The sequence below is a fragment of the Cololabis saira genome, chromosome 11 (genome assembly GCF_033807715.1).
Source record: "Cololabis saira isolate AMF1-May2022 chromosome 11, fColSai1.1, whole genome shotgun sequence".
Lineage (NCBI taxonomy): Eukaryota > Metazoa > Chordata > Actinopteri > Beloniformes > Belonidae > Cololabis > Cololabis saira.
The window spans coordinates 44,166,882-44,190,246 of record NC_084597.1 but is presented as its reverse complement, the minus strand read 5'-3'; the positions used below and the strand labels follow the sequence as shown (position 1 = coordinate 44,190,246).

The window sequence follows — 23,365 nt, the reverse complement described above, 5'->3', positions numbered from 1 at the left end:
TGTCATTTAAACAGTTCATGTCATTGTATGTATGTATCTTTTAAATATATTCACAATAATTATTCAATTCCCAACATTCATATCTACTTTCTTTTTAGATGAAACGCCACGGCCGTCATCTTATGGACCTGGTTGATCTCTGGGCCTAGTTGGAGGTATGGTGGCTTCAAAGTGTCCATTATCAGCTGAAGTGAATTGCAAAGGAAGGAAGTTGAGAGAAACTCGTGGTTTTTGTTTCATTTTTGCAAACTGCAGAAATGAGGCATCAGACAACATGGGAAGGTGGGCTGGACATCAAATCAGAGTTCAACGGTAAGTTTTTTTCTCTTTCTTCCTTTCCTTTTTGCAAAGACGTTTAAAATCACACATATATGCAAGTAATTCCACAGGCGGAGATGGACCTTCAGTCCCAGAGAATGTAAGCAGTTGAAGAAACCCTGGGCAAGATATTGAAACAAGAGTTGTGAAGAGTTGATGCCGGCTCCCTGCAGAAGTGTAGATGAACTGGAGGAACTGGATAGGAGTCTGAACCAGCAGGAGAGGTGGAACAAGATGGTAATAAACGTTCTTTGCCATGTTGGCCATGTCATGCCTTTTATCATCTCAGTATAAATGGACTCTATAGCATGTTAGCGTTGTTCTACTGTGTGTAATTATATTTTCTCTTATGTTGTCTTCACAACAGCCTTACTTGACATCGTTGGGCGGTGCGAACGGAGGGATTGCTGTGCGGAAAATCCTGCAACGACTGTCCACCGATGAAGTGATTATCCAGTAGAGCCTGAGTGGTCGGAGGAATAAACAGCAGTTTCATGACCTCACACTGTGCAGCGGGATAACAGGAGATTGTTACTTACTCTGTGTCATTTCTGACAAGAGGTTTTGCGACAGTAATGCTCTCTACATCAGTGGTTCCCAACCTTTTTTCCATGGAGCCCCCCCTACTTGTGTCTAAGACCAGCCGCCCCCCCCGACCCGTACGTACTAGCAGCAAAAGAGTAAAGTTATTCGTTACAAACCTTTAATTACAAAAATGAACATTAATTATGTTTTTTTGATACATTTCTCTTTGGTTTACCTTGTATACAGATGACTTTGTCTTTCTCACCTTCATTTTGTGTCACCAATGTATAAAATATGCACAGAAAATAATTGGAAGAACATAAAAATATTTCTGAAAAATGTCTCTTTTAATATGAGAGCAAATTTTTGTTTACATTTTTCCTTTAACAACCTGTTGGAGTAGTAGTATGATTAAATGTTGAATAATGATATAATAATACGTTTTTATCCGGATAAAAAAAATGACCAATATATTTCTAAGTGGGTTTATACAGACTTGGACTACAGTATTCCATTAGGTGTGTTATTATGATTTTTTATTTATTTAACATGTGCAAATATAATTTTTACAACTGCATAATTTCAAAGCAGACAAAGTTTTGCGCCCCCCCCCAGAGATCTGTGGCGCCCCCCCAGGGGGGCCCGGACCCCAGGTTGGGAGACACTGCTCTACATCATCTATACCTGGCGTAAACACCTGGAGGAGTGATGTCCAGTGAACAGCGGCCCAAAGCTCATGATTGTAAATAAATACATAACATGTATGACAAGAAGAGTAATGTATGTATTAAAAAGATTTTTGCCAAGGCAACTCCTTGTTTGTCGCCTTTGAGGCTTTCAGAAAACAATGTGATGTTGCAGCATAAACAGTGTGTGGTCTTCAGCAGCAGCGGCTGATAGATGTGTTTTATCCCATACAGGTAATTATTGGAAACATGCCTGCACAGTGCTTGGTTTTTTTGCCCAGTGGTAGTGTTGTCCCGATCGATCGGGCAGCCGATCACGGCATTTTCAAAACATCGGTATCGGCCAAAAAAAAAGTATCGTGACATACCTAGTTATTAATGTTTTTAATATATATTAAATCGTTTTATATATCGTTGCATTTAACGTCACTTCCGGCCGGCGGTGGCCGGAAGTGACGAAGTAAACGAAACTAACATGGTTTACATGTTTGAATTGTGAAATGTTATATCTGTTCATGTTCATTAAGCTGCTGCTTTTCATTCATTCATCCATTCAGAATGTTGCACTAAGGTTAAGCCAAAAAGTATTTTAATTTTCTTGTGTTTGTGAGTTTGACTGGATGTCATTCAACTACCTCTTTTGAAGTTAAAGGAGCTTGAGGCAGGATTTATGAAAAAAATTCGTAAACTTTTAAGTTTTCTAGTAATAAGGTCAGATGAAGCGTTCCAAACCAAAAAGAATGATCCTTCTAGTGTATCTCTCCGTTGTCTTGAACAGGCTGTGTGCTGCAAAATGTGCTGCAATTCCGGGCCCGAATTTCCCGCGCTGTCCTGTGGATGTGACGTCACATGACGCTGCATGCACGTTCTCCCCGTTCTCCCGTGCCGGCTTCACTGTTGGCTGCAGTACCCCCAACGGCCGTCGTGGTGAAGGGTGGCGCTAGAGAGTCTAATTTCTTAAAAGGAGCCTCAAGCTCCTTTAAAGGAAGCCGGCACGGGAGAACGGGGAGAACGCGCATGCAGCGTCATGTGACGTCACATCCACAGGACAGCGCGGGAAACTCGGCCCCACAATTGCAGCACATTTTGCAGCACACAGCCTGTTCAAGGCAACGGAGAGATACGCTAGAGGGCTCATTCTTTTTGGTTTGGAACGCTTCATCTGACCTTATTACTAGAAAACTTAAAAGTTTACGAATTTTTTTCATAAATCCTGCCTCAAGCTCCTTTAAATGTATTTATTTTTGTTATTGCACTATTCTGCACTTTTTGTTTTAGTTTACAATTTCATGTTTCTACATTTTGTGGCACCAGTGCTGATAAGCTTTGTTGAAATAAATGTCCATGTTGTTCTTCTTTTTCTTTTTTAATTCATTGCCAAAATGTATCTGAATCGGGAAAAAGTATCGGAAATGTATCGGGAGCCAAAAAAAGTGATCGGATCGGGAAAAATTGGGATCGGCAGATACTCAAACTCAAGTGATCGGGATCGGATCGGTAACTAAATAATCCTGATGGGGACAACCCTACCCGGTGGTGTACTGGCTAGCTGGCATACCGGGACAAACTCCGAAAAGTCTGGATGTAGACAAAGAATTTCAAAAATGTGATGAATAAATCTGACCAAAGTTGAGTTATTCAATCTGGCAGCTTTATTATTGTGTACAAAAACAAATAAATGGACTGTTTTCCTTCCTCACGCAGCTGTGGTCTCTTTACAGCATGTCTCTGGAGCCTGAGGTGTCCCGGACTATGGCTCTGTACACCGACTTGTACACCTTCAAAACATCCAGGGCTGAGGGACGGAGCTTGGGCTCTTTTTTCTTGCACTCCTCATGGACCTGGAAAAGATGGAAGTGGACGAGATCCCCTCCGGGAACCTGTCCCATAAGTGAGCGCGTCACGTCTGGGATTTTCCAGATATCCGTCTTCTCATCATAACCAGGCATGAGATCGTCTGAAAACGGCGTCCCTGTGTTTCTGAAAGGCCACAGCTGCTCTGGAGCCACGAAGTCTCCTGTGAGCTCGCGGTGGCCACATTTCACCAACAAACCTCTGGACGGGTTCACTTCGGGCAGCGCGTCCAGATCGTTGACCACCAAGCGGAAGTCGGTGGTCAGCAGGAACTGGGAGAGCGTTTTCTCCAGGCTGTTGGAGTCACACATGACTCGGGTCCCGGCGGGGCTGCTGTGGAGGCGATGGAGGACGGAGACGTACTCTGTGGCGAGGCGCAGGCGGGTGTGCCACGTGTTGTGATGTTGGAACGGCTTCTGTGACAGAACGTGCTCCAAGTTGAGCAGTGAGCCGTGTGGGTGGTGCTCCGTCACCAGAGTGTGGTTCTCCACGCAGAAGCCCACCAGCTGCACCACCTGTGGGCCCGGCAGGGCCTGTAACATGGACAGTCCATGGAGAAAGTCCTCCAGGTAATCCAGAGAGGACAGCGTGGACACAGCTACCTTGTGAGCTCTCCACTCTGCCAGATAGATCTGAGGATGGAAGAGAACATGCTGAACCACAGCAGCAGTTTTCTCTAGTTAACTTGTGCCCAGAGGCTGGAGTCTCCTTAAGCCGGGCAGACACTGTGTGATTATCGGCTCGTTTTGAGCCGATTTTCCAGTCATGCGACTATTTTTTGGATCGGGCCGGATTTTGACCCAATCGTTGGTCGTGCCTCGTGCAGTAAATGTGGGGTAACGACGAGAGATTGACACCTCACGACGAGAGATTAACACCTCACGACGAGAGATTAACACCTCACGACGAGAGATTAACACCTCACGACGAGAGAGTAACACCTCACGACGAGAGAGTAACACCTCACGACGAGAGAGTAACACCTCACGACGAGAGATTAACACCTCACGACGAGAGAGTAACACCTCACGGCGAGAGATTAACACCTCACGGCGAGAGATTAACACCTCACGACGAGAGATTAACACCTCACGGCGAGAGATTAACACCTCACGACGAGCTCCCGATCACAAATCGTGAGGTCGCAAGAAAATCAAACGTGTTTGAAATCCTGGTCGCTCCTCGTGACGGAATCACAGTTGAAGCAGCTAAGACCTGATTTGCCTCATCCTTTCACAGAGAGCATGCGCAATCTCTGATGTCACGTCAAAAACTATTATTTGTAGTTTAAAGTGTTGCAAATTCACATTACAAATCATGTTTTAATACCAGAAAAAAAAGACCGCATTTCCCACGTCTGCCCAGCCAATTCCTTGTCCAATCACGACGTTGTCTAATCTCTTTTCATTTATCGCCACACAGAATGGCACAAATTGCTAAAGGCTGATTTATGGTTCCGTGTTACACCAACGCAGAGCCTACGGCGTAGGGTACGCAGCGACCCGCACCGTACGGTTACGGCGTCGATTTAACGCGGAACCATAAATCAGCCTTCAGTGTGTCTCTGTCTGCTGTTCTGAACTTCTCTGTTGTCTCATTTTGCTGGAACGTCGGTCCCTCCGCCAAGACACAACTTTTGCGGTATGCGTTTATTGTTGTGTCTAAAAATTATGCGCAGTGCCCACCCAATCAGAAACAGTACAGATATATTGTGATTTTTTTAATATATATATAAAAACAGCCCACCCCTGCCCCAAAACCGGCCTCGAGTTCCAGTAACAGAGGTCCGACGGGAGGATTATGATCGTATAGTGTGAGCAGACGGAGCATCAGAGCATCGGGTCGTACAGTGTGAGAACATAAATCGTGGACTGTGAACTTTTGAACTCAGCGATCTAGTCGTGCAGTGTGAGATGGGGCTGAATCAAACGATTTAAAATATTGCACAGTGTATGCCCAGCTTAAGGTTGGTGCCGTTTTTTTTTGTTTTTTTTTTAGAAATCGGGGTTGTGGTACCAATCACAAGTTGTAAATTTTTAAAGCACACAATAACAGCCAAGGGCGAAGATACTGGCCAAGGAATCATTTCAAAGTTCCTGTACCTTCTTTACAGCTCCTTGTCCAATCAGCTTCAACCGGCGGACTTCAGAGTTGATGCGTGAGCATGGCAGCCAGCGGACGCACTGCGTCATGGTGGAGATTTTAAAGTGCTGAGCCTCACAGCCACCCTGCGGAAACACCTGCCGCTCCTCCTCCACATTCACAGCGTCCAGATGCAGGTAGATCAGGACACTGGCCAGGAGCAAGGCGGAGAGGCACACCATCACCATGACAACCGTGTAGGAGAGAGCACGGCTGCTGCGGCGAGACACGGAGCTCTGCAATCACCATGGAGACACAATAATGTGTTAACCTGCAGAGCATGTTTTACAGTTGTATGTGTCTAGCATCAAAGAGATACAAACAAAACTACCAAAAACATTTGTAACAAATGTTTAACTGTGGCCTTTCAAAATAAAATATGATCCACCAAAGCATTGCCTGAATTTAAATGGTGGTGTTTCCGAACAAAACATCAAGCACCTTCATTTGTCTGTCAGGATCAAACATCTCCTTTGAAATAGCTACCTTTCAGAATAAAATGTTGTCCACGTTGGAACAGCTGCTTTTCAGAATTAAAAGACAGCAACCTTCCATCCAGGCACGGATTATCATGACCACGGGCCCAGGACACAAACTCGCTATGGGCCCCTACCTACAATAATATCCTACGTGCACGGTGCATGCCCTCCCCAATCACTCAGTTTGGTCACACAATGGCGCAGAGAATCCACAATCACACCGTGTGATTGTGGATGGCGGAGTGGCGGAGCGCGGGTCTCAGTACAGAGGGGGCAGAGCATTCTCCGTGGGCCCTTATGATAGTCATTTTAACGTTAGACAACACATCATCACACCCATCAAACTACATTTATTCTCACTTTTATTGAGCCAAGCAAGCCTATAGGTCTATGCTGCAGAAAGCAGAGTAAAGTCACAAACTTGTTCAGAAGAACGCACGCACGCACGCACGCACGCACGCACGCACGCACGCACGCACGCACGCACGCACGCACGCACGCACGCACGCACGCACGCACGCACGCACGCACGCACGCACGCACGCACGCACGCACGCACGCACGCACGCACGCAGCCTGTTTAAGGCTGATTTATGGTTCCGCGTTTCACCAACGCGGCGCCTTCGGCGTAGGGTACGCGGCGACGCGCACCGTGCGTGCGCATCGCCGCGTATAGGCTTCGCCGTACCCTACGGCGGAGGCTCTGCGTCGATTTAACGGCTCACAGCCCTGATGCGTTCAGGACAGTTGTAAAGTAAGAATTAGTCTACACCGACCGCATAATGCACATTTTATCGTAATTATAGCCTACAATTTACGATTATATATGAACGTATCACACAAAACGGGGCCCTATGAGCTTGTAAATTTATTTATTATTTGTTTTTATTATTAATTTACACATAAAAAAAAAAAAAATGTTTGAAAGCCGAGGGCCCCCATTGGCTCCAGGGCCCTGGGCACATGCCCACTTTGCCCATGCGGTAATCCGTCTATGCTTCCATCAGTGGCCTTTTGGAATATAATATCACCAGCGCCACCTTCAAATTAGGGCTGGGCGATATGGGCCAAAAGTCATATCTCCATATTTTCTAGCCGATTGGCGATACTCGATATATATCGATATTTTTTCTGTGAAATAATTGGGGTTTCCCCCAAAGCATTATAGCATAGCATCTCTGTTAGCTTCATTTTTTTCTGAGGCAAACCCTTAAAAAAACAGTTTTAATACAAAGCCTCGTGCCAAATGTCACACAGGTTCCTTTATTAACAGAGGTCTGCACAATATCAAAATGTATAAAACAAATGAAATAAAAATAAACTGCCTGCATATATAGAATAAAAATGCTTCTTGAATAAAATAAAACAAATAATATCCCTTTCCTGCATAACAATTAAATTAAAATACACTGTGCAATTAATACAATGTAGACAGTAACAGGCAGACTTTTCCACTGAGGTTGACAGTTGTGCAAATAACAAAACATTTGTGCAAATCTTAAATAAAACATTCAAGTCAAGTCAAAAAAAAATTAAATCGATATAAACGATCTCATAAATCTCATAACATATCGCATTTGAAAATATATCGATATATATTAAAATCTCGATATATCCCCCAGCCCTACTTCAAATAGTGGCCTTTCAGAATAAAATCTTTCTGCCATAGAATGGCCGCTTTTTAGAATAAACATTATACGTTTTTAAATCACCCCTTTCATAATAAAACATGGCCACCTTCCAATGAAGGCGTTTTGAAATAAAACTGTAGTTACCTTTCAAAACAAAATACTGTTTGACGTTAATTAATGGCCTTTCAGAATAAAAGCCCATCATTTGTTGTCTTCATAATGTTTCTGTCTGAAAACAAGCATGTCTAGAACGGAAGGATGTTGAGTCTGTTTCCTTGTTGGTGACATTCAGACGTGGGGATGCTTTCAGGTTCCTGTTTATGGTTGTACATGTGATAGTGATAGATAAATGGATGTATGTGTTTGCAGATTGACAATTGTGAAACTCACCATCTCTGGGGTTGGTTTTGTTAGTTTCCACGGTTTTACTCAACCCCTGCAGGACGGATGAACAGCGCAGGGCTGTGGATCTCACATCTGATCTGAGGAAACAAAAGGTGGTCATTTCCTGACTACAAACCAGAGTTTTTGCTCTGCACCGGAGTCAGAATCAGAATCAGAATCAGAAAAGGGTTTATTGCCAAGTTTGTTAACACACACAAGGAATTTGTTGTGGTGATTGGTGCAATATAATAAAAATAAAAATATAAAAACAAACAAATATATAGAGATAAAATAAGAGATAGAATAAAATAAAATGTATAACAGAAATAAACAGAAATGTACAATATGAGGTTTTAAAGTGCCGGATATGAGTCTTTACAAAAAGTGACGTAGGATGACTTAGGACAGATAAAATGTATAAACAGAAATGTACAATATGGGGTTTGTAAAAGTGCCGGATGTGAGTCTGTACAAATGTTACAGGGTTGGAATATTTACGTAACATCAGTTTAACTTTGTGCATGTTCTCATTGGTGATTCCTGTCACATCAGTCAGGTTCTTCCAAGGTGATCCAGTCATGTGACCCAGTGCCTGCTGAACTGGTACGCTGGTAAATGGCACGCGTGATGCAAGACAAGGATGGATGCAAAGGACCATCCAGATTGTGATCAGTAACAAGTAAATGAAGCCATATTCCTGAGATGGTCCTGGGTTGTTTCAGTGCCCCTGGCAGAGCTCATTTATAATACCCAAACAACCGTTTAGTTACACAGTGTAGCTGCTGATCAACAACCACTAACAGGGGAAAAAACCCTCCTATATTAGAATGGAGAGTTCTCCTTTCAGTCTGCCTCCGAGATAGCGGACGAGTGACCATGAAGTGGCCAGAGATGTCACATCCCACCATCACCTACTTGAATCCGCATATTGTGGCTTCCCTGTACTTTTAAGAGCCGCTTGAGAGTTTTTTGTTAGGTCCTGTATATTTGCATGACGCGCTGCTGCTGACAGAGAGAAGTTTTATGCGTTTAATGACAAAACTCAGCCACAACGGCCTTCCGATTACATGCTTAATGGGTTTTAAACGTGTACACTGCAAATGTGTAATCGGGGTGATCAGTACAAAGCGGTCAACAAAAATTACGGCTACCTAAGGCCGCGTTCAGACTGCAGGCAAATCTGATTCATATCTGATTCCTTCTCATATCCGATTTTCAGGGCTGACTGTCCACACTGTTTTTAGCAAGTGTCCATATCGGATCTGGCTCTGTTCAGACTGGGCCACATCATTGACTGATCTGACAGGTTGCCGTAGCAACGACGTCGGAGCGGAGGCGTCACCCAGCGCGTGTATTGTGTGAAGTCATGTATTTTTTTTATATATAAAAAAATCCCAAAATATCTGTACCGTTTCTGATTGGGTCGGCACTGCGCATCATTTTTAGACACAACAATGAACGCATACCACAAAAGTTGTGTCTCGGTGGAGGAACCCGACGTCCCAGCAAAATGAGAAACAGAGAAAAGTGTTCAGAACAAAACCACCAGCAAACTAACAAACCAACAAACAAAGCTCAGAGTTAACAAAACGAACCAACAATGAATAACTGGCAGCCCCGCTCCATAACCGTCTTAAGCGTCTTTGAGTGCCCTGAAAAGCGCTATATAAATAAAATGTATTATTATTATTATAACCTCTCCTCCTAGGAGGAGAGGGGCTGACGGGCTGCAGGTTCAGGCTCTCAGCACGACTATGGCTGATTTATGGTTCCGCGTTACACCAACGCAGAGCCTACGGCGTAGGGTACGCGGCGACCCGCACCTACGTGGAAATGCTGTCTTTTTTTCTGCTATTAAAACATGATTTGTAATGTGAATTTGCAACACAACAAAACTACAAATAATAGTTTTTGACGTGACATCAGAGATTGTACATGCTCTCTGTGAAAGGATGAGTAGCTCCACAACTGGAAATGGGCAGGTGGTTTGGAGCGTCTGGGACAGTCATATCCGATCTGAGTGTTTGGAGCTGTTCAGACTGACACGCATCTGCCCAAATGAGATATGGATCCGATATGAAACTACCTCCCGGAGGTGGTTTGATCTGGTTTGCAAAAATCTGATCTCATGCGGTTTGGGACTGTTCAGACTTCATAAGAGTCATCCAGTTTCAATCTGGATGGGCTAAAAATCGGATATTTGCCTGCAGTCTGAACGCGGCCTAACTGGCCTCTCTCCACCACAGTGCAGGTGATTGGATACCTTATATAACCTACGGTGATCACCCACGTGACTAGGCCTGTGTAGAAAAAAATCGATTTCCCAATTCTAAATCGATTCTCATATTAATTCCTAAAAATCGATTCATATGTCTAAAGATTGATTTTTTTTCTTCTTTTATTTATTTATGTATTTTTTTTCATCATTACATTACAACTTTTGGTTATTTTTTTGTTTATCCCCAAAAAAGGAATATTTTGTTGGACACGAGAATAACTGGTGCCATGTTTTTGCCTTTAAATATGTTAAAAGGTATGAAAACATTAAAGTGTTATAATTGCATAAATTGTCTATATTTCATTACTTTATACACTGTCTTGGGGTAACATTTGCAAAAAATGCTAAAAACCAAATGCTCAAAAATTAAAAACCAAAATAGACCGAAAATGGAACAAATAAAAACGGAATGTGGGAAAAAATAAAACCTATTTCATCCTCTCTGTTTCCTCCCTGGATCTGTTTGGTAATTCTGACCCACATGATGTTTCTGAAAGCAGTTCTATCAGCATTCTGGGAGCTGATTGGTCCTTACAGCATCATTAGCTGCAATACTTGCTGTTTAATCCTAATATAATACTAGTAGTAATATTTTGCAGAACTACAGTCATATAATTCATGCAACAGCTCAAAAAACGGTTTTAATAACACTAACCCAAATCAATATCAGAATCGAATCTTGATAAATCGATTCTGAATCTTAAGAATCGGAATCGAATCGATTCTTGACATTTGAATCGATCCCCAGCCCTACACGTGACCCAAACTTCCTTCATCACCGTGGCAACCAGATTAAACCAATAGAAACATGACTCCTACACTCCACGTTATCCATTTCAGACACTATCCCTTCAATAACCATCACAGTCCACAACTATGACTTTTACAACAAAACCAATTGGTTGTTTTTTTTTTTTTAAACTCACCTGAGATGATCACAAACATCTATGCAACAGTCAGTGGTGGACAGTAACAGAGTACATTTACTTGAGTACTGTACTTAAGTACATATCCAGAGGATTTGTACTTTACTTGAGTATTAGATTTCTTTGGTACTTATTACTCTTACTTGAATACATTTCCAAGACAAATATTTTTACTTTTACTCGAGTACATTTCTAGGAAGGCTGAAAAGTACTCGTTACTTTCAGGTCTGCTCTTTTTTCTTCTTCCCTAAAATCCTATTGGACACAAGCTGTTTTTGTCAAAGGAGGAGACCTATCACAGTGCACGCTCTCAGACAGACATTGGGAGACAGTTTGTTATGCTCTATATTGCTATATTGTACTGGTACATGTCCTTCCTGTAAAGTTAAGTGACTTCAACATTGAGTTATTGAAAGCAGAGATGTAGTTTTTTGTAAAGCAGTGTTCTTTGAGGGGGATCCAGACTTAGTTGGATGGTGCAGGTTCATTTGGTTTCAGTCCATGATTGTTAATAAACTCTGCATCATCTGCTGTCCTCTTATGATCCCATTCATTTGATTTTGGTGTTTCTGCAGGTTTTATATAACATTGTGGTTCTAAAAGCAGCACATCAGTGCAGCTGGTTTCAAAGAGGTAATTCTCAGAAACAAGAGTTAAAAGATCCTTAAATTAATTTAGAAAAAATATAGTAATTTACTGATGTGGAAAATAAGAAATTTACTCTTACTCTTACTTTTACTTAAAGTAAATTTAAAAGCATTTACTTTTGGATACTTAAGTACCTTTAAAAGCAAGTACTTTTCTACTCTTACTCAAGTAATATTTTGACTGAGCTACTTTTACTTGTAACGGAGTAAATTTTGACCAGTAGTATTTGTACTCTTACTCAAGTACTGGGGTCGAGTACTCTGTCCACCTCTGGCAACAGTTGGCATGATGCTGGTCGTTTCAAAAGCCACAATTGTTCATTCAGATCAAAAGGGCTGAGTTTAGGTTCAGGTTTAAAATCTCTCATAGATCCAGTGGTTCTGAGTCCAACATCAGTTACCATGGTGATCTAGTCAGATTAGAAGAGAGACACCTTTCCCATAGTGGAATTCCTGGTTTTGACTCGACTTATCTCGCTGCAGATATCACCCCTAGTTTTTACAAGAAACCCCCCTACTCTAAACTCTAAACTCTTATCAGACAAACAGTACAGCCGTCAGAAGACGGCCAGGCTGCCGGTGCAAGGAAACCCGAGTCACGTGACCAGTGTTGCTGCTGCTGCTGCTTTCAGGGCCGTCGGAATTCTCTGCTTTCGTGACTATTCTAGTCAGGAGGAGGACTGTGCCACTTCAAACACCTGCGGGTCACCTGCGGGTCACCTATGGGCAAATATCCTCTATACACGTTTATAGAACGTCTCTGCTATGGGTCACCTGTCCACCACCGTTTCAACACTCAGACCTTCGCATCTGATTTCACTTCGTCACATGACAGTAAAGCGGCTGAACAGCCACACGTTCACACAAGAAAACCAGATCAACCCAGTGAGTTTTAACAACAATGCAGGCAAGTAACTACCGCTGCAGACGTCACCAGTGGTTACCTAGCAACAATTACTGACGTACCATCGTCACACAGGCCCTCCATCTCCTCTTCTTCTCCAAGTTTAGCAGGAGCTTGTTGTTCTTCTTCTTCCTCTTGGCGTTTATTGGTCGCGGCAAACGAGAAATTGACGCATTACCGCCACCAACTGGTCTGGAGTGTAAACTGGTCCGTCTCTTAAAAACTAAACCACAACAATGTTTCCTTAGATCAGTGGTCCTCCAGAGCCACTAACCTGCATGTTTTAGATGTATCCCCGCATCAACACACCTGATTTTCATTAATGGTCGTCATCAGTTTTTCCTCACACTTCACTCTTTTTAATGATGACATAGCCAGTACTCGAGTTGTAAAAAAAAATCAGGGGGGATTGGTGTATTTTATCATATGGGGACAGATAATTTGTGCTGATTACAAATGATATATATTACAAATAATAGCAGTGACCAAAACACCTGCAGAAATACTGCAGGAATGACATAGCAGCAGTTAAATGCAGCCTTCTGTAAGCTTTAAATATCCACTGGGCTTACATCAAATACATCAAAACACAACAATAAAAAACACTTTTCTGAACTTATCAATATGACTCTGTCCTTCACAGGATAAGTAACATGGATCACTGCAAAAAACTCAAAATCTTAACAAGAATATTTGTCTTATTTCTAGTTAAAATTTCTCATTTTAGTAAAAAAAAATCTCATCTCATCATTTGAAACACATACACATACACAGTCACAGATGATGATGATTAAGATTGTTGTTACTGTTTTATTTTGTCAAGTGACAAAATAATTTATTTGTCTGTCAAGTGAAAATGTACTTGAAACAGGTGAAAATTGTCAAATAAGTAATTTTTCTGGTGATGACTCTAAATGTTGAAATAGCAGTAATACCACATTCATTGATGAAATGACATAAGGGATGGAAAGGAGGGATGGCAGTTTTACAGGGGGGATGATTTGGACCGTTTTTATTTCAGGGGGGGATGCCAAACCCCCCTCATCCCCCCTCAACTCCTGTACTGGACATAGCCATTTATGATGCAGGGAAACATCTAAAACATGCAGGACTGTGGCTCTCCAGGAACACTGCCTCAGATTATAAAAAGTTTGTGATAGAAAATGGAACACGGCCTGATATATTTGCACACTTTAAATAATTTTGTAATAAATCAGTGAGAGTAAGAGCTGAGCTTTCATGTTCCTTGAGTGTTCCCTATGCAGGGTAACAGAACTGAGCCAGTTTCTTTAGTTCCAGATGTGATCAATAATGTTCTATTTAAACTGCTGTGCCCAAGTATCTCCTATGATATGATGTCTCCTCTGTCCTCCTCCTGCCGTGATTCTCTAACGGTTGACTGTTTGCAATTTCTCATTATCCATTACATTCTTCCTCTCTTTATCTATGATACAATTTCTTCCTTTTCTTCATTCTTTGTGTCCAGTTTGTGTGTGTGTGTGTGTGTGTGTGTGTGTGTGTGTGTGTGTGTGTGTGTGTGTGTGTGTGTGTGTGTGTCTGTTATTTATTTAGCAAAATTGAAGCTACAAAGGACAAAAAAAGAATAATGTGGGTAATACTAAGTAACAGTTTACTGCATGTATGGGATGTGAATGAATAAGCTACAGCCAGGTGCTATGCTTGCTCTCTTGTTCGAGAGGAACAAAAGTCTATTACCACTGTTCACAGTTTTACAGTTGGGATTCTCCATAGAAATCCACCTTTAGGAACAAAAATGTTAAGCAGTGGATTGAGAAAATGTCATCACTCAATTTATGTCAACAAAGTTTATAATATTTAGTAATTGTCAAATCAATAAGATAGTAAAAATTATGCTAGCTGATGTTAAACTCGAAAGATTTTTGGGTGTAGCTAATTATAACGATCATAAATTAAGATGAAGGATACATGTTAAAAACACTAGAACAAAATATCTAAACTCATAGCAATATTACATAAAATTAAAAATATTTCAGAACAAAAGTGTAAAGCCTGTACCAATAGGCTGTACAGCAGGGCAACAGGGTTGGGTTTTGTTAGGACGCGTGCTTCATCAGATTCAAACGCTCAGACTTAGGATCCGGGTCGGATATGCCAACCCATTTATTCCGTATGCAGCAGCAGTCAAAGCAAACATAATTCCACTGTTTAAACTTAACATAAACTTGTGAGTGACAGAACGCCTTTGCGCGTCTTGCCCTCCTTGCACGTCTTGCCCTCCTTGCACGTCTTGCCCTCCTTGCACGTCTTGCCCTCCTTGCACGTCTTGCCCTCCTTGCGCGTCTTGCACGGTCGAAAACTGTTTGTCTTCCCCCTGTCGCACCTGAGTGCAATCACCACCCAGGTGGCTATAATGGTTACCAGGACAACCACCCACCATGGCTGACTGACAGGCTAAACATGACGTCACCATAATCAGTTTAAATAAATAAAACAAAATAAATCAAAGTATTTTGGCTCCAACAAAAAGTTTTTCTATGTATTTTACCATTCCCTCATTGTCCTATCCATCATGTTTTGTCTGGATATTTGGGGAAAGACATCTGCAGCTAATACTCAATCAATTTACACGTAATAAGAAAGCTGTGGGCAGCACGTTGACTTGGTGGTCAGCACTGTTGCCTCACAGCAAGAAGGTTCGACTCCCAGGCCCGGCAGGGTGTTTCTGTGTGGAGTTTGCATGTTCTCCCTGTGCTTGCGTGGGTTCTCTCCTGGTACTCCGGCTTCCTCCCACAGTCCAAAAACATGCATACTAGGTTAATTGGTGATTCTAAATTGCCTGTAGGTGTGAGTGTGAGTATGTCTGGTTGTCTGTATATCTATGTGGCCCTGTGATCAACTGGATACCTGTCCAGGGTGTAACCCCTGCCCACCACCTGTAATGAGCTGGGATAGGCTCCAGCAGACCCCCCTGACCCTGCAAAGGATAAAGCGGGTATAGATAATGGATGGATGGAGGAGTTTTAAATTAATCAAATTATTTATGAATCAACCAATCTTATATTTTCTTATCAACATTAGAAAAATCAGAGTCAGTGTGAACTGAGGGACACATTATTGTTAAAAAATATGTAATTAGAGCAAACTCAAAGAACAAATGTTTATCTATTAAGGGGGTGTATTTACGGAACAGCTGTGGGAATACATTTACAACGTGTAGTTCATTTATTCATATTAAAAAATGTTGAAAATAATGTATTAATTAAATATGAGACTATTGATGAAATATGAAACTCTGGTATAAAGGATAGACTGGCTTTTGTTATACTTACAGTACATGTATACTCTGTTGTAATATATGTATATATATATATATATATATATATATGTATATATATATATATATATATATATATATATATATATATATATATATATATATATATATATATATATATATATATATATAACAGACAGTGTTATACAGGTAACGAGTTCAAACAGGTGCAGTTAATACAGGTAATGAGTGGAGAACAGGAGGGCTTCTTAAAGAAGAACTAACAGGTCTGTGAGAGCCGGAAGTCTTACTGGTTGACAGGTGATCAAATACTTATGTCATGTAATAAAATGCAAATTAATTACTTAAAAATCATACAATGTGATTTTCTGGATTTTTTTTTTAGATTCCATCACTCACAGTTGAAGAGTACCTATGATAAAAATTACAGACTTCTACATGCTTTTCAAGTGGGAAAACCTGCAAAATCGGCAGTGCATCAAATACTTGTTCTCCCCACTGTATATATATAATATATATATATATATATATATATATATATATATTGTGGCGGACACAATAACGGACCTCGCACCCATCAGGACTGTATGGAAGGGGGCGTGGTCACAAGCATGTATTTGGTTGCTTAGCAACGTGTGTTAGTTTACAGTTGTCAACTGACAGTTCTTTTGGTCAGTTGGATTCCGCTGTCACGGAATAAAGACGTGTTTTACCAACCTCTGGAGTCGAGCCTCATCCTGCCACATTGGTGACCCCTTGTTTGAGCATGTTTGAAGAAACAGAAGACATCTCGTCTTCATATCAGCAGCCTCCGCAGCCCGCAGGTTCCGCTGCGGTTTTGAGGCTCCCTGAATTTTGGCAGGAGGACTCCGGCTCCTGGTTCCAGCATATCGAGGCACTTTTCCGGCTACGGGGAATCACGGAGGATGATTCCCGGTATCATCTGGTCGTCGTCGCTCTGGGCCAACAGTCCACCCGGCGGGCTCTGCAGCTGCTCCGTGCGCCCCCGCGGAAAGACAAGTACGCCGCGCTGAAGCAGCTGCTGCTCCGGAGGTTCAGCCTCTCCGCCTCGGAGAGAGCGGACAGACTCCTCTCCCTGCCGGGCTTGGGTGACGGGTCGGCGGTGGAGCTGATGGACCAGATGTTTCTACTGCTGGGCCAGGACGATGGTGGATTTCTTTTTCCACATCTTTTCCTGCGCCAACTGCCGCCGCCCGTCCGCGCCGCGCTGGCGAACTCCAGCTGCCTTGTAACGGGCGACTACCGCGGCTTGGCTGAGGAAGCGGATCGGGTCCTGATCGCTACCCGGAGTCTGGCCGTTCACCACGTCGCAACAACCGCCCAGCGATCGACGTCGGAGGACGCGGACCCAGCGGTGGTGGCTGCAGTGAAGACCCAGAGACGACGCGGGACAGATCTCTGCTTCTTCCACCAACGGTTCGGCGCCAAGGCGAGACGCTGCGTTCCTCCGTGTCAGTTGGAGCCACCGGGAAACCGGCGCTCAGTAGCAGCGATCGGCGGTCAGGAGCTGCTGTTTATTGCAGACTCTGCATCAGGGAAACGTTTCCTGGTAGATTCAGGCTCACAGCTGAGCCTCCTCCCGCCAACCGCCACGGACCGGTCGACCGGAGGTAACGGACCGCCGTTGAGCGCCGCCAACGGCTCCTCCATCACCACTTTCGGGACCCGGTCAGTGACTGTTTGTTTCAACGGACGCCGCTTCGAGAGTGACTTTGTCATCGCCAGTGTTGCTGTTCCTATCATCGGTGCTGATTTTCTGTGTGCTAACGGTTTGCTGGTGGACGTTGCAAACCGCAGATTGATAGATGCAGTGACTTTTATGACTTTCCCGTGTGAGACAGGGGGATCTGGACCGCTAGCACACGCTAGTTTTTCAGCGGCAGGTAACGTGTTCCAACGTCTGCTGGCAGAATTCCCGCGGCTGATTAAACCTGTTTTTTCCACCGCGACAACCAGGCACGGCGTCGAGCATTACGTCACCACCACGGGGCCCCCGGTTTTTGCGCGTGCTCGTCGGTTAGACACACAGAAATTAGCCATTGCTAAAGAGGAGTTTGCCTCTATGGAGCGTTTAGGCATTGTTAGACTCTCCAAGAGCCCCTGGGCCTCACCGCTCCACATGGTGCCCAAGGCAGACGGTTCGTGGCGCCCGTGTGGGGATTTTCGCCGTCTTAACAACGTCACAGTGCACGACCGCTATCCAGTCCCACACATTCAGGATTTTTCCGCGCATTTAGCAGGGACAACCATCTTTTCTAAGGTGGATTTAGTACGCGGTTACCACCAGGTTCCCATGAGAGCAGAGGATGTGCCTAAGACCGCTGTAATTACCCCGTTTGGGCTTTTTGAATTTCTGCGCATGCCCTTTGGCCTGAAGGGGGCAGCGCAGACCTTTCAGAGGTTGATGGACTCTGTGTTACGAGACCTCACGTTCGTGTTCATTTACCTCGATGACATTTTGGTGGCCAGTTCCTCAACAGAAGAGCATTTGGCACACCTCAAACTGGTCTTCCAGAGGCTAGATGAACACGGCCTTATTGTCAACCCGACTAAGTGCCAGTTCGGCCTGCCGGTTATTGATTTTTTAGGGCACCGCATTTCAGCTCAGGGTGCAGTTCCACTGCCGTCTAAGGTTCAAGCGGTGGCAGAGTTTCCCCGCCCGGCCTCGGTTAAGGCGCTGCAGGAGTTTTTGGGTATGATTAATTTTTATAACCGTTTCCTCCCTCGCGCCGCCCACCTCCTGCAGCCGCTTTATGGAGCCTTGCAAAAAAAGAAAGGCTGTGACCCAGTGGACTGGACACCTGACCGCATCAGTGCCTTTGAGGATGCTAAGTCTGCCCTGGCCAATGCAGTACTTTTAGCTCACCCATCACCTTCGGCCCCCATTTCTTTGACAACCGACGCTTCGGACATAGCAGTAGGGGGAGTCGTAGAGCAGCGGGTGGCAGGAGTTTGGCAACCTCTTGCATTTTTCAGCCGCAAACTACGTGACAGTGAGCGAAAGTATAGTGTTTTTGACCGTGAGTTGTTGGCGCTGTACCTCGCCACCCGTCATTTTCGTTTTTTTCTAGAAGGCCGTTCATTCACGGCATATGTAGACCATAAGCCGTTGATATTTGCAATGTCTAAAGTGACAGAGCCGTGGTCCGCTCGCCAGCAGCGCCATCTAGCATCCATCTCAGAGTTTACCACGGACATTCGGCATGTCGCGGGTAAAACAAACCTGGTGGCCGATTGCCTGTCACGCGCGCTGGTGTGCCCTGTAAACCTGGGAGTTGATTTTTCTGCTATGGCTGCTGACCAGGCTGATGACCAGGACATCGCGACTCTTAGGTCTGCTGGTACCGGTCTCAGACTAGAGAACTTGGCGGTGGAGGTCGGAGGTCCAGCTCTTCTCTGCGACTTCTCCACGGGTCGGCCCCGTCCGGTGGTCCCAGTTTCCTGGCGCCGGCGGGTTTTCGATTCCGTACACTCCCTCTCACACCCTGGCATCCGGGCGTCAGTGAAACTGGTTGGGGCCAAGTTTGTCTGGCCCGGCCTCCGCAGGGAGGTTAAAGAGTGGGCAGCTGCATGTGTAGCATGCCAGCGGGCTAAAGTTCACCAGCACACAAAGGCGCCCCTGGAACCGTTCCCCATTCCAGCCAGGCGGTTTGACCATGTCCACATCGACCTGGTGGGCCCTCTTCCTCCATCGCAGGGTTACACGCACCTCCTCACCATGGTGGACCGTACCACCAGGTGGCCCGAGGCAGTGCCCCTTTCCTCTACAGGGTCAAAAGATGTGGCGCGTGCTTTCCTGGGTGCCTGGGTCTCACGTTTTGGTGTCCCGTCTGACATCACGTCTGACAGAGGCCCCCAGTTCATTTCAGAACTTTGGTCGTCGTTGGCAGAAGCTTTGGGAGTGCAGGTACACCGTACTACTGCATACCACCCACAAGCTAATGGCCTTTGTGAACGTTTTCACAGGTCCCTCAAAGCAGCACTGCGTGCTGCGCTCTCGGATGGTAACTGGGTGGACCGCTTATCGTGGGTCATGCTCGGTTTGCGCACGGCCCCGAAGGAAGATTTAAATGCGTCGCCCGCAGAGCTCGTGTTCGGTCAGCCACTCCGTGTGCCAGGAGAATTTTTGCCTGAAAGCTCGGCTCCGCAAATTCACCCAGCAAGCGGTCCCTTTGCATCAAATCGTTTTTTGACCCCGGGGCCCATTCACCACTGTTTTCCGCGGACATTCATTCCATCGGAGCTTAAGTCGGCTCAGTTTGTCTTCGTGCGGCATGATGCTCATCGCTCTCCTCTACGGCCTCCATACGACGGCCCCTTTAGAGTCCTCGAGAGAGGCCCTAAGGTTTTTTTGTTAGACCTAGGTGGCCGCAAAGAGCACGTGGCACTAGATAGGCTTAAACCCGCACATACTATAGCGGATGAAGCTGTGGTCCTGGCCCAGGTCCCCCGTCGTGGACGCCCTCCACTGAGACCTCCTATCGATGCTGCAAAGGATGGACATTCTAATTTACCACCGAAGACTGTTATTTTTTCTCCGCAGCATCCTGCTCACACTGATGCTCCTGTGGTGGTACAGGAAGGACGGCGCAGCCGTTATGGTCGGCTGATTAAGCCACCAGTGAGGGACTGATGGGCCCTTCCAAGGACAACCTTCTGGGTGTTCTGGGGGGGGCTGTGTGGCGGACACAATAACGGACCTCGCACCCATCAGGACTGTATGGAAGGGGGCGTGGTCACAAGCATGTATTTGGTTGCTTAGCAACGTGTGTTAGTTTACAGTTGTCAACTGACAGTTCTTTTGGTCAGTTGGATTCCGCTGTCACGGAATAAAGACGTGTTTTACCAACCTCTGGAGTCGAGCCTCATCCTGCCACAATACATATATATATATATATATATATATATATATATATATATATATATATATATTTATTTATGGCTTCTAGAGAATACACAATAAAACCGCCAGGGGGAGTCATACATTCAGCGGCAGAAAATCAGGACACAATGAAACAATGATCTACAAAAATACATTGAAAAGAGACATAAACTTAAGGTCTTGATGGCCTTTGCATTGGTGGAGAGATTAATGGTTATAATGTATTGTTTGACCTCATTTTCAAAAATACAAAAAAGAGGCTTTTGATTAGTATCCCGGGATTTATGAATAAACCATTTTGTCAAAAGTATAATAAGATTAATGATATAAAATTGCTTTTTTTTTGACAGAAGGATAGTCAATGAAGCCAAACAATACATGTTCAAAGCAAAGGGAGAAATGTGGTTCAACACAAACACAAATCAAATCAAGAACATTTTTTACATGGGTAGACTTCTTTCATTTTATTTGTAATTAAGTATTTTGCAGGTAACAATCAAATCTTTTTCCAATCAAGATAGTTAACAAGGTTATTCCAATAGGAAACCACATATGTAATTGATACAACTTCCTTCTGAAACAATGCACGTAAATTACGATTATTATTACGTCTTGAGGAGAAACGAATCTGACCAATTTCAAGTTTAGTCGAATCAAAAGACAAATTTAAATTTAAGTTCTGTCCCGTCATACTTTTAAATAACATAACGACTCCAGTAGGGATTGCGTTTATAATGACATTAAATTCCTTAACTGGGACAATAATATTGAATTTCAACAGAAATTCTTGATATGTCAAAAGTAAGCCATTTGAATTAAACAGTTGACCAACCAAAATAATGTTATTAGAAAACCAGTGAGGGTAAAACATTGATTTTTTTCTGTATATAATGTCTTTATTGTTCCATAAGTAGGCCTATTATCTATGTGGAGAAAATTTGTGTTTATAAATTAATGACCATGAGAGAAGCATCTGTTTACGAAAGTCGGATAATTTTGTAGGGAGTTTTTCGATATTAAAGTTACAAAATAAAAGGAAATTTAGGCCTCCCAATCTAGAAAAAATAAGATTTGGTATAAAGTTCCATAGATGTACACCTGTAGGGTTTCCGTTTTGGTTTCGTTTGTTTGTTTTATTGTGAAACCGGAAGTGTGACGTCGCTGCTCCTAGCAGCAGAGCATTGACAGATAAACAGACGTGCAGGCAGACAGCGACCACAAAAACAGGTACAGTTTGCTCTTTTCTAACCACCTCCGCGGGGCTGTTTTGAGCCTAATCACATTTCAGTGTGGGTTTCTGTTCAGACTCGGTCAGAAAAGCGAACATGTATTCGGGTTCGTGGCTGCTTTGACGTGAAAAACACCAATCTTAACGGAGCGACGCTAATGTTAGCGGATGGGTTTGGCCGAAGTCACGGCGACGAGCGCAGGAGCTCCGTCCGAGCACGTGTTCCGCCAGCGCATCTGGCCAGCTGTGTGTTGCATATACAGTTTAGTGAGTGTTGACTGTCACAGCTGTCCATCCGTAATTTGGAGCCGATGACGCGGCTGCTGGTAACAGGACTCTGACGTCACAGGACTTTCCTGTGTCGTGCCAAAAAGGGATTGCCTGCCAGAATCTGATTTCTCCCCTGAAAATGGGTCTTTTTACCTGCCAAAAATTGATTGAAGGCCAAATACAATGAATGAAAGGTTGTTTTTACCTAAATATGATTTGATCTCATTCTTGAGCTTCATAATATAAACACCAGAGCTCACAGGATTGCTTTTAACTCTTTTAAAGGACCATTACAACACAAAATAGGCATTTTTACCTGCCAAAAATTGATTGAAGGCCAAATACAAATAATGAAAGGTTGTTTCTACCTAAATATGGTTTGATCTCATTCGTAATATAAACACTAGAGCTCACAGGATTGCTTTTAACTATTTTAAAGGAGCTTGAGGCAGGATTTATGAAAAAAAATGCGTATACGTTTTAAGTTTTCTAGTAATAATGTCAGATGAAGCGTTCCAAACCAAAAAGAATGATCCCTCTAGTGTATCTCTCCGTTGCCTTGAACAGGCTGTGTGCTGAAAAATGTGCTGCAATTCCGGACCGGAATTTCCCGCGCTGTCCTGCGGATGTGACGTCACATGACGCTGCATGCACGTTCTCCCCGTTCTCCCGTGCCGGCTCCGCTGTTGGCTGCAGTACCCCCGACGGCCGTCGTAGCGCTAGTGAGTCTCATTTCTTATTCTTGCCTCAAGCTCCTTTAAAGGACCACTACAACACAAAATAGGCATTTTCACCTGCCAAAAATTGATTGAAGGCCAAATACAGTTAATGAAAAGTTGTTTCTGCCTAAATATGATTTGATCTCATTCTTGAGCTTCATAATCTGAAAATCTTACGTTTTAGCGCTATCGTT

At 43.8% G+C, this 23,365-nt stretch overlaps 2 protein-coding genes across 3 annotated transcripts in view; one reads left to right on the top strand and one right to left on the bottom strand.

The window, feature by feature from the left end:
* Positions 1–3,064: 3,064 nt before the first annotated feature.
* Positions 3,065–12,901, bottom strand: pomk (protein O-mannose kinase). 2 transcript variants are annotated; one of them, XM_061733517.1, is made up of 4 exons: positions 12,837–12,855; positions 8,026–8,117; positions 5,486–5,761; positions 3,067–4,015 (listed from the first exon to the last, which is right to left on the bottom strand). In XM_061733517.1, the coding sequence occupies exons 2-4, from the start codon at positions 8,026–8,028 to the stop codon at positions 3,245–3,247; spliced, it is 1,050 nt and encodes a 349-aa protein (XP_061589501.1). In that variant the 5' UTR covers positions 8,029–8,117; positions 12,837–12,855; the 3' UTR covers positions 3,067–3,244. The 2 variants fall into 2 exon arrangements, with proteins under 2 accessions (XP_061589502.1, XP_061589501.1); XM_061733518.1 differs by lacking the exon at positions 8,026–8,117 and having other exon boundaries at positions 3,065–4,015; positions 12,837–12,901.
* A 9,209-nt stretch (positions 12,902–22,110) lies between these two features.
* Positions 22,111–23,365, top strand: part of pam (peptidylglycine alpha-amidating monooxygenase) — a 61,183-nt gene continuing 59,928 nt past the window's right edge. Inside the window, exon 1 of the mRNA XM_061734570.1 lies at positions 22,111–22,181. The gene's annotated coding sequence lies outside the window, so the exon portion shown is untranslated. The remainder of the gene's footprint in view (positions 22,182–23,365) is intronic.

Bases quoted from the DNA above. Each gene is read 5' to 3' on its own strand.
- pomk (XM_061733518.1), bottom strand. The intron at 4,016-5,485 runs GTACAGGAACTT...TTCCATCCTCAG, and splicing joins GACAAGGAGCTGTAAAGAAG to ATCTATCTGGCAGAGTGGAG.